We start from the raw sequence: 10,517 nt of genomic DNA, 5'->3' as shown, positions 1-10,517 counted from the left end.
CAACTTAGGAAAATAAATACCTCGATTGCAGCATAGCACTTCGAACTTCTCTTGCCCGCAACACGGTTGGGATGGAAAATGAAAAGCTCTAACCCAACACGTGCTACGGTTCACTCAAAGTCGTAGACGAGATATCAGTGCAGGGAGCTTAACATAATGACTGGTTTGTTTATTTCAATGCGCAAGCGTATTGGCAGACATGTGATGGACCAAAAACCCCACCCCTCAGTTTACGTGCCCCAGACAAGCAATTTGTTACACTGAACATAGCACAAGGGCCAAGCAGCTGATCTTTCATTCTGGAAACGACAACGGGATCACAAAGTTGTCATCCCTGCTGGAAAAGTGTTCATACAAAACTGACCTTGGCCGTTGTTGGGCGATTGTTTTTCCTTGTACCAAGAACGTTTGTTCCGTGGTTCCTGCTCGATATCGCCAAACGCACAGAACGCATTTGCGAAAACGGTAAAATGACAATTTGAGAAGTGCGATTTCCCATGTTTCATGTCATTCCTGTAACATGATTACATTGTATTACCATGTGAATGGTTGTCTTATTTGAGTGTTTCCAATTTTTAGGTCTTATTTCTGAACGTTGCACCAAACGACGGCTCCTCGCGCTGTTTGTGATGTGACACAATTCTGAAAATCTAAAATTTGCATGAGTAAGGCATACAAACGATGGGGTTATGGTGCCTCAGTTTAGTCTAGCACACTAGAGTAGACCATGTGTTCTGCTGCGATAACAGTAAATACAGTACAATACGTGCAAAAGTAATCATAGTATAAGTGTGTTAAGCTAGCGTATGACTGTTTTTAATTCATGTCGCGTTCCTTTCGTTATATGACAAAATATATATGTGTTAAAAAACACAGAAAAATGTCCGTGTACAATTTGACACCTAACATTCATTTGTGAAGTTTTCTCTTTCTCTATTATTGCCGAGTGCGACGTTAAACAACAAACAATACGTTTATTATGTTTTATTGTTTTTATCTTTTCACAAAAACCGAAACATTTTGTTTCTAGAATGGTCAAATATTTATTTGATCCCTGTACTTTAAAAAAACTCATTTTTACTTTTTTAGTATTTTGTCGAAGATAACATTCATTTTCAAAGACTCATTTCAAGTTTCATTGCGTGTAACTTTATGCAGATTGTGTGGCGGGTGCTAACGGTAGAGCAGGGGATATACCTACCAATTTCGCGAACACCTAGTGCCATCTCGAATTTTCAGCGATCCATTCGGATAATTTTCACCACTATTTAGCCTTTTACACCCGATGGAATATGTTTCGGCAGGTAATCGAGACTGGTTATTCTCTGGTGTTGATGATTTACATTTAATTATCAAGTGACTTGTTAATTGATAGAACTTCCAGAGGTTGCGCAAGTCCCTTGTCTTTTTTATTCGAATAATTACGTCGCTCCGCGTGTACATTTGCCAGATTGGCTACAGTGCATTGACGCTATCTGCACCTATATCGGATTACTGATGTTCAACCTAGTTTGCACCAGATATTCGGATTATTCACTTAATACAAATGCAATGTATATGTGAATGTATATGAAAAGTAGTATCAGGGGTCTACGCGATCGACCCATGACCTTGAAGTCGTTAATCTTGAAGGAAAATTGAATGTATAATATACAGTTGTTTTAAAGGCCAAAGTTCAAGTGGTCAGACCGTGTGTAGTATGACTGCATATATATATTTATATATATACATGGGCGGATACAGCTTTTTTTAAAAGGGGGGTTGCACAATTAAGATCTATTTATTGTCTTTCGTGGTAATTTATACAGAAATAAATATTTTTTTCGAAATAAAAGGGGGGTGGGGGTGCGCACTCCCGCACCCCCCTTCTGTATCCGCCCATGTATAGATAGATAGATAGATAGATAGATAGATAGATAGATATATCTGTCAGCACTTTTCATTGACACAAGAGCGCCGCGACATCCCACTGTGACAAACGGACCTGCTGTTATGTCGCTCGACACGGTGTGTCTGCAAGAGGTGGAGGAGGCGAGATCCAGGCTACGACCCAGCATAAGAAAGACTCCCCTTGTCCCTTTGAACAATGGCGAAACAGACTCACAGACAAAGGTGAGTCGCGGTCCCGAGCTGAAATCATTGATAGTTTTCATGAATATTCACATGCGCGGTGCTTTGACATGAAGGCGGCTTTTTATCGGGTGCAAGTAACAACATCGTACACTGGTGGAAGTCGCTGTCCGGCAATTTCCCCCCTGTCCAACTGACTTAAACAATGACAGGTGCAAGTGTGTTCGCAAGTTAAGCCTTGCGTTTGGGTAGGGTCGTATCAAAAGTAGACAACGGCAGAAAATATGTTTTCCAGGTTATATTTCATTCCCGTTTTTTATTCAACCCATACATGATATGTTACAATGAAGATTGCAACGCAGAGGTGCACTTGGTTTAAACTAGCACCTCTTCTGCCTTTCTCTTGTCGATTTTATTCATACAACCTCCAACACACAAATGTCTGGACGTGGGGAGAAATTTGTAGTGTAGCTGTGTGTTTGCCATATCGAATGCGATGCACATATCTTTCACAAGTTATATGTACATAAAGGTTAAGGTGAACGAAGTTCAGTAATCATGTCAGTTGGGCGGAGGTCACTTTTTCACACGGCTTCATAACCCCTTATATAAACAATACACTTCAAAGCGAACCGCGATTCGCCTTCTTGCGAAACAGATGTGTACAAGTACATTTAGCTATATTTGTAAATATATATCCGTGTTGGAGAATGGTTGGTTGTTGGTTTGTTGTTTAACGCCGCATTCAGCAATATTCCAGTTATATGACGGCGCTATGTAAGTTATCGAGTCTGGACCAGACAATCCAGTGATTAATATCATGAGCATCGATAAATGCAATTGGGATCGATGACATGCATCATCCAAAGTCAGCGAGCCTGACCACCCGATCCCGTCAGTCGCCTTTTACTACAAGCATATAGTCGACTTTTACGGCAAGCATGGGTTGCTGAAGACCTATTCTACCCCGGAATCTTCACGGGTCGTGTTGGAGATGATTTTTACTGTTTGTCCCCGCAATACTGCACCGTACAGCTATGCTATTTCAGAGTTGTTCTATGTGCATGCGGAACCTCCCGCTTGACGTGCATTATCACAGGAGGTTTTGTGGGGGATATAGAAACGGGAACCGTCCGTCACGTTTCGTTTCCGGAGCAAAACTCACGAACCGTTGAATATTTCTTCATGAAACTTTGTATATACATCAGGCATGCACTGAACTGATGCCTTTTGCTTTTTTTGAACTTTGGAAAAAATATCATTTTTGCGTTTCCATGGCAAGAAGTTGGATTTCAAATGAGACGAAGAACGATCACTTCCAGAGCATAACTCTAACTTTGTGACATTTTGTATGCATCAAGAAAGTGCTGAAGTTGTGCCTTTTGCGAGTCATGTGTTTTGTTAAACTTTAAGAGTTTGTATTTCTAAGGAATAGATCTAACAGCAGGTTGGGCTTTCGGTTCAAATAAGGGCTTCATTCTATGGAGCAGACATAATTCATAAACTATTCATATTTTTTTATGCCACTTTGTAAGCAGATCGAATATCATTCAACCCTGTTGGAATTCCGTGTTAATATAAGTTTCAAGTAACCTATGCTTACTTTAGAGAGGCGACTAAATGGATCGGGTAGTCAGGCTTTGCGACTTGGTGGAGTGTGTGACATCGTACCCTGATAGAGTGAAAGGTTGCTCATATTGTAGTATTTAGTGAAAGACAAGCACATCATCATATAATCCATGCATTCAGCAATTGTTTAAAATGTTATTAGTATTTAGAAAATTTGAAATTTGAAACAGTGTCACTCCTCATATTTAAAAGATTCAATGAATAGAGAGAATCGTTTGGTTTTAGTCATCAATCAAAATGTCAGTTGTTCTCACTAGCTTTAGGATTAACCTTTGTTTGTATAATGAGATATATGTCATGTGTTTTTGGTTATTTTATGAACATGCTTAAACGAATGGGACTGTCAATGACTTTGTCGTCATGTTTTATTTGGTATCACGTCTGGGTGTTTACTGCTATATATTGGTCAAAGATCGGATCAGATTTACTCCTCACCACACAAAAACTAAAACAAACTGCATATGGCATGCATAAATAAGTGTACATGGTTTGGGTATTATTTAACCATATCCTTATGAAATTGCCTATACCCAAATTACAGTCGAACACGATTCTGTTGAGTGGTTTGAGATATCAGAGAATAGTTTTGACAATTGAAGGACTTTTCCCAATCCGAATAGGAATTTTTTTTTATCTTGATAAAAGATGAAATCTTACACCGGATTCTGAAAAACGTGATACACGCAGCTGGCATAAGTTACATTGTAATACACATGTATACAATACTGTATATACGTGAACTGAATCGGTTGTGTGTATTAGTTTGACGTTTTAGGGATGAAATATAAGAATTATTATACTATTATTTACAGATCTTCCTGAAATTAGAGAATCTTCATCCGATAGGATCCTTCAAGATACGCGGTGCCTGCAATGCTGTAGAACTGTTGCCCAAAGCCAAGCTTCAGAGTGGAGTCTACACTGCCAGTGCCGGAAACTTCTCCCAAGGACTGGCATGGAACGCGCAAAGGCTCGGAGTTCCTTGTGAAATCATTGTTCCCGAACACGCCCCTAGAGCCAAACTGGAACCAACAGAAAGACTTGGAGGCAAGGTGACTCGGGTAGCGTACGACAGGTGGTGGCAGGTGATCATGGAACATCAGTATGAAGATGCCTCTGGGACCTTTATACACCCAGTATGTGACAGGGCGGTCATCGCTGGTGGGTATTATTTATATAAGTAATATCAGATGGAATTATTTGTAAAGGTTAATTCAGTTTATTGTTTAATACCTATTTGACATAACAATAACTAATTATAAACGTTATTCTCCAGAGAGGTCTGTGTAAATTTACTTACTTCCATTATTTAATTTCCAGCGGTTTTCCCACTCATGTTTGCTTGTATGTGTATTCATTATTTGTGCCTTTTCTTATATTTTCCATTTACGCTGATACCCTTGAAGATCCGGGATAAAATAGGTCTTTAGCAACAAATGCTTGTCGTAAAAGGAGACTATGCTTGTCGTAAAAGGCGACTAACGAGATCGGGTGGACGGCTCGCTGACTTGGTTGATGCATGTCATCGTATCCCAATTGCGTGGATCGATGTTCATGATGTAAATCACTTGACTGTCTGGTCCAGACTCGATTATTTACAGACCGCCGTCATATAGCTGGAATATTGCTGAGTGCGGCGTAAAACAACAAACCAAACCATTTACGCTGACCATTTCACATTATAGAACCGCAAACAAACGCACAGGTGTCCATGCCCTTGGTTTTATTTATTGGGACACATCTTTAAGCATGTACGTGATATACACGGGTGTGACGGGTTCTGATTTCATATCTCCTGTACATGCTCGGACATACGTTTTTGAAATGCGATGTGTAAACCAGAGAGTCTGTACATGCAATGCCCCATGTCATCTCCTGTGTAAACTGACATGTACTACTCTTGATACGGATGGGGGCGGTGAAGTAGCCTACAGGTTAAAGCGTTGGCCGGTTTGATTCCCCTATGAGTGAAGCCCATTTCTGGTGTTCCCCGCCATGCTATTGTTAGAATATTACTAAAAACGGGTAAAACAATTTACTCACTCACTCACTCACTGATGTTTACGAAATGTTTCAGGCAATGGCACCATTGGTTTGGAGATTTTGGAAGACCTTCAAGAAGTTGATTCCATTATTGTCCCTTATGGGGGTGGTGGGTTGTCAAGTGGAATAGCCCTAACTGTGAAAGCAATACGTCCTCAGACCAAAGTGTATGCAGTCGAAGTTGACACAGCGGCGCCATTGTCCGCAGCCCTTGCGGCAGGAAAACCTGTACCATGTTCTTACACTCCTACTTTTGTGGACGGAATGGGATCCAAATCAGTTCTGGATGAAATGTGGCCGTTGGTCAGCAAAGTACTTGATGGTTCTATAGTTGTCTCCCTTGAAGACATTGCTAATGCTGTGAGACTATTGGCTGAGAGGAATCACGTGATTGCTGAAGGGGCGGGGGCTGCAGCAGTGGCGGCTGCTTTGACAGGGCGGGCAGGGGAGGGAAATATTGTATGCATTATTTCAGGGGGCAATATTGACATTGATGTTCTCATAAATATTTTACAAGGGAAAACTCCATGACCCATAAGACTTTGTACAGAACTAATGTGTATTTTCCATTTGGCATATTATATCATACCAAGTTATGACAGTAGCAGTAATCTTTGGAATTTTTATTCCCAGTACTCACCTGTATGAAATTAACATAAGGGTACCTTGAAACCCGTTATTAGGTAGTCTTGATTGACATTCTTTGTTTATACTATAAACAGTTGACCAAAGGAAAGCTCTGACCATACAACATTCTTCTGAAATTCCTTACACGTCTTTTTGATTTTCTGAAAAGTGTGTTTTCTCCCTATGACATTGCCAGTGTGAGCTTATATTAGCACTGAAACTTAAAATCCCTTGTCCTAATTTATTGAACATATCAATATCATTTTCACATAATGTTTTACATGTGTAGCGGCCAAAAAACTTTGATGGGATTCGAACCATGGACCTTCTGATCCGAGGCCGGACGCCTTGTCCACATGACCAAAGAGGTTAACCCCGTCAGTAAGCTGACATGGTAAGGATGTCATCTGTGGGATGACTCCATGCCCTGCTACACTGACATGGTAAGGATGTCATCTGTGGGATGACTCCATGCCCTGCTACACTGACAAGGTAAGGATGTCGTCTGTGGGATGACTCCATGCCCTGCTACACTGACATGGTAAGGATGTCATCTGTGGGATGACTCCATGCCCTGCTACACTGACAAGGTAAGGATGTCGTCTGTGGGATGACTCCATGCCCTGCTACACTGACAAGGTAAGGATGTCGTCTGTGGGATGACTCCATCCATTCACATTTCAATGACAACAATGGAAAGTATTCTCGATATTGAAAATTGAGAAAATCAGCTCATTTAATAAAATTATAGCCTTTGCATCAACCTCATCTCAGAAACTATCACCCTATTACATTCAAATGTATAGAGGCCAGTTATTACATCTTGCTTACAATGAAGTATGAAGGTTTTAATTTTGGATAAATCAAATATGTTGTGGCATGTGTCATAGCATCTAGTCTTTGATAAGTTATCCTACGTGTCAACCACAGGCTCACTACATAGGTAAAAGTTTACCTACACAACATGTGACCCAGGAAGATTATTTTCACGACCCACAGAAGATGACATCATCTAAAAAGTGAAACACGCTGAAAACACAGCGCCCACGTATTTACTTCTATTATGTATTTTGTGTCCTATATGAGATAAACTTGGTACATACAGTGCTCACTGTTGTTGTTATTAAGTAACGTGATGTGGTCACGTGACTTGATCCAAGTCAGTATGCTCATAACAAACTATGGTTAAAACGAACTAAACTTATGATCTCTTTCAGGTTGTTATAACCATAGTTTACTGTACTTGTTTAGGTGACCATTCTGTCATACTTCGAAAGACAAGGTCTCAATTTTTAATCTAGGACCCTCTTCGAATAACTGACAAACCCCAGGCGATGGGGCGCAGGTGGTCCAGTTGCCTAAAGCGCAGCAATTTGCTGTGCAGAGTTTTGTCCCTTTTGCATGTTATAAACCTATGATCATGGGTTAAAATCCTGAATTATGTTTTTAAGTTTGTCAGCACCATACCCATACTCTGGGGTTCACCAGACCTGCATCACTTGGGGCTTTCTTCCCTCATCGAACTGACAATAATATGTGGTAGCTTCAACTCAATGTCATAAAATACAAAACAAAATCATTTTTCACAATGTTTATTCATCAAGGATGATGTATAACAACATAAACTTAAACTGATTCCCTTTTATAATATCTAACTTGTGTAAAACATAATAAGGTAAAAAACATGGATTCAGGGACTACAGGCTGTTTATAATAACGTCACAATGAATAAATTATTCGATTTTCATCCCATTCTTGTAAAATAAAAGCCAGGAGGCCTTTTAATTTTTGTATGTTATTTTTTAAAGACCAACTATTCAATGCATCTGCATATATCAAGTGCTAACTTGGGATTCACATGAAGCAGACATGTTGGTAGAACTACATATATACAGTGTAGTTAATCAGTACACACACTGCAAATGTTATTATGTACTTGAGAAAAATATATTGAATAATTAATTTATTATGGCCTGATCTAAGTGGGTATCAAGAACATATATTTGGTGTCCAACATTCAACCAAACAATTGATAACTAGTCTACCAGTAATGCAACTATGGTACTATGTGTCTTCTGACTAGACTGGTTTTCTGCACCTTTGGCAGTGGCAAGAACTGAACAAGCTAAAGCAGTTAATAAAGAATCCATGCTACTCTCAGCTGTAGGTTATACATCTTCATCAGCCTCAAGATTTCCTATTTCTTTCTGAAGTACTTCAGTGAAGCAACACAAATTTCAATAACTAATATTCTTTTTTATTTTTCATAAAACGTGATATAGCAGTGTGTTTGTTACATGTGTGATGGCAATAAATGTCAAGATAATGAATGCACTGTGTAAAGTGATTTTGTTGTGCACTTGTATTTATCTATTTAGTATTTGGATTCAGAATTATTTGCATTGACTTTTGTTTCTATAACCTACTTGCTGATTGTGTTTCAATTGGCATGAAAGTACATTAAGAATATTATGTATGCTACTCGAAAATAAGTTTAAAGTATAGAAAATCAATTTATTGATTATTGTTGATATAATTGCTCAAGCCCAACCATCTTGTTAATAATTTGACAGTGGAATAATTGCAAAGGAAGAAACCAATTTCGGATTGATCTCATTAAAATCAGATCTTATCGCCAAAGCTACCAATGGACCAATGATTTCTGTTAAGTTAGAATACTTTTGTATTTCTATCCAATCAAATGTTGGGAAAGCATTAGTTAGACAATCTCATTGATTATATATTTTTACTTTGGGAAAACTATGCAGCTGTTAATTTGCTGATGTTGTAACATATAAAATCATCACATTGATACTCAACTGGTAGGATTCCCTGTCCGATTAAAACTCTGATTTAAATTGAAAATCATGTATTTCTTATAACAAACAACATACTAGATAGGTTGAACAGCAAAGTCGGACATTTATGCTGACCCAAAAGACAAACGCCAGTAAAAAATAAATAGGGACCAATGATTTTAAGTTGAGATGGCCAGTGCACACAAAAAAATGACACTTGTTGAACCTTGAGGTGTATATATGATAATGATTAAGAACGGATATTTATGGTGCGCATGCTCAAAGTGCCACACCATTATTACCCCAGTACTTGTACTTGGTCTTCTTTCTCAAGTGCCAAGGAAGTATACAACCCAAGCTGCCACATGATCCACTGTGGGTGGTGTGGTGTGGTGTGGTGTGGTGTGGTGTGGTGTGTGTGTGTGTGTGTGTGTGTGTGTGTGTGTGTGTGTGTGTGTGTGTGTGTTGGTGTGGTGTGTGTGTGTGTGTTGGTGTGTGTGTGTGTTGGTGTGGTGTGGTGTGTGTTGGTGTGGTGTGTGTTGGTGTGGTGTGGTGTGGTGTGCGTGTTGGTGTGGTGTGGTGGTGTGTGTGTGTGTGTGTGTGTGTGTGTGTGTGTGTGTTACAGCTGTATAACATCCACCAACAACCTGGACAAGACAAACCAACATCACGGTGTATGTAATTACTAGTTGCCTAGGTAACACAGCTTGTTATTCCTCAACCATCTGAATGTACTAATCACATTCAGCAGCCATACTGACCATTTAATCCACAATTGTCTATATTTATGTATCAAGAGCATGAAAACAAACATAATATGCTCCACCCATTTGGAATAGGTGGACATTATGATGATGACTATAATTCAGTATAAAATAGTCTTGTCAAAATAGGGGTTCAAATAAAATCATTACAAAATATTTCTGTTTGCACTGAGTATTCATCTACTAAAAATCAAGTAGAAAACATTTGTATCAAATATCACATATAACATGAGCTACAAGCAATAAGCACTCTTTACTATTCAAGCACCATAAAATCAATAAGTTAACATTCTAATGAAACTCCCAGAGACCTAATCTCTGAAACTTGAACATTTGGGACCAACACAAAAGGTATCTCATCTTTCCATTACTTTTTTTGTTGGATAAAAATACAATCCATCACTACCCAGTCATATTTTAAACATTATGAGAAACAAGATGTTTTGAAACTGACTTTACGTGGGATACCAGTTGCCACAGGTGACCTTCAGAAACATGCTGTGTTGGATAATGAATGTTGGGGCTACTCCCTGGTTCTATACTTATCAACTTTAGATAGTGACACTGGGATTTGCCCATACTATTT

The 10,517-nt window shown here is 39.1% G+C and overlaps 1 protein-coding gene across 1 annotated transcript; it reads left to right on the top strand.

Moving 5' to 3' along the window:
• Positions 1-216: 216 nt before the first annotated feature.
• LOC139469120 (L-threonine ammonia-lyase-like) lies at positions 217-6,853 on the top strand. The gene is made up of 4 exons (XM_071251254.1): positions 217-465; positions 1,953-2,112; positions 4,512-4,860; positions 5,777-6,853. Exons 2-4 carry the CDS (start codon positions 1,993-1,995, stop codon positions 6,271-6,273), a joined length of 966 nt encoding a protein of 321 aa, XP_071107355.1. The 5' UTR covers positions 217-465; positions 1,953-1,992; the 3' UTR covers positions 6,274-6,853.
• Positions 6,854-10,517: the final 3,664 nt, after the last annotated feature.

Source organism: Haliotis cracherodii, unplaced genomic scaffold (assembly GCF_022045235.1).
Source record: "Haliotis cracherodii isolate W230 unplaced genomic scaffold, xgHalCrac1.p SCAF_2, whole genome shotgun sequence".
Taxonomy (NCBI): domain Eukaryota; kingdom Metazoa; phylum Mollusca; class Gastropoda; order Lepetellida; family Haliotidae; genus Haliotis; species Haliotis cracherodii.
Note: the sequence above shows the minus strand (reverse complement) of the source record. Positions and strands in the feature narration are given on the sequence as shown.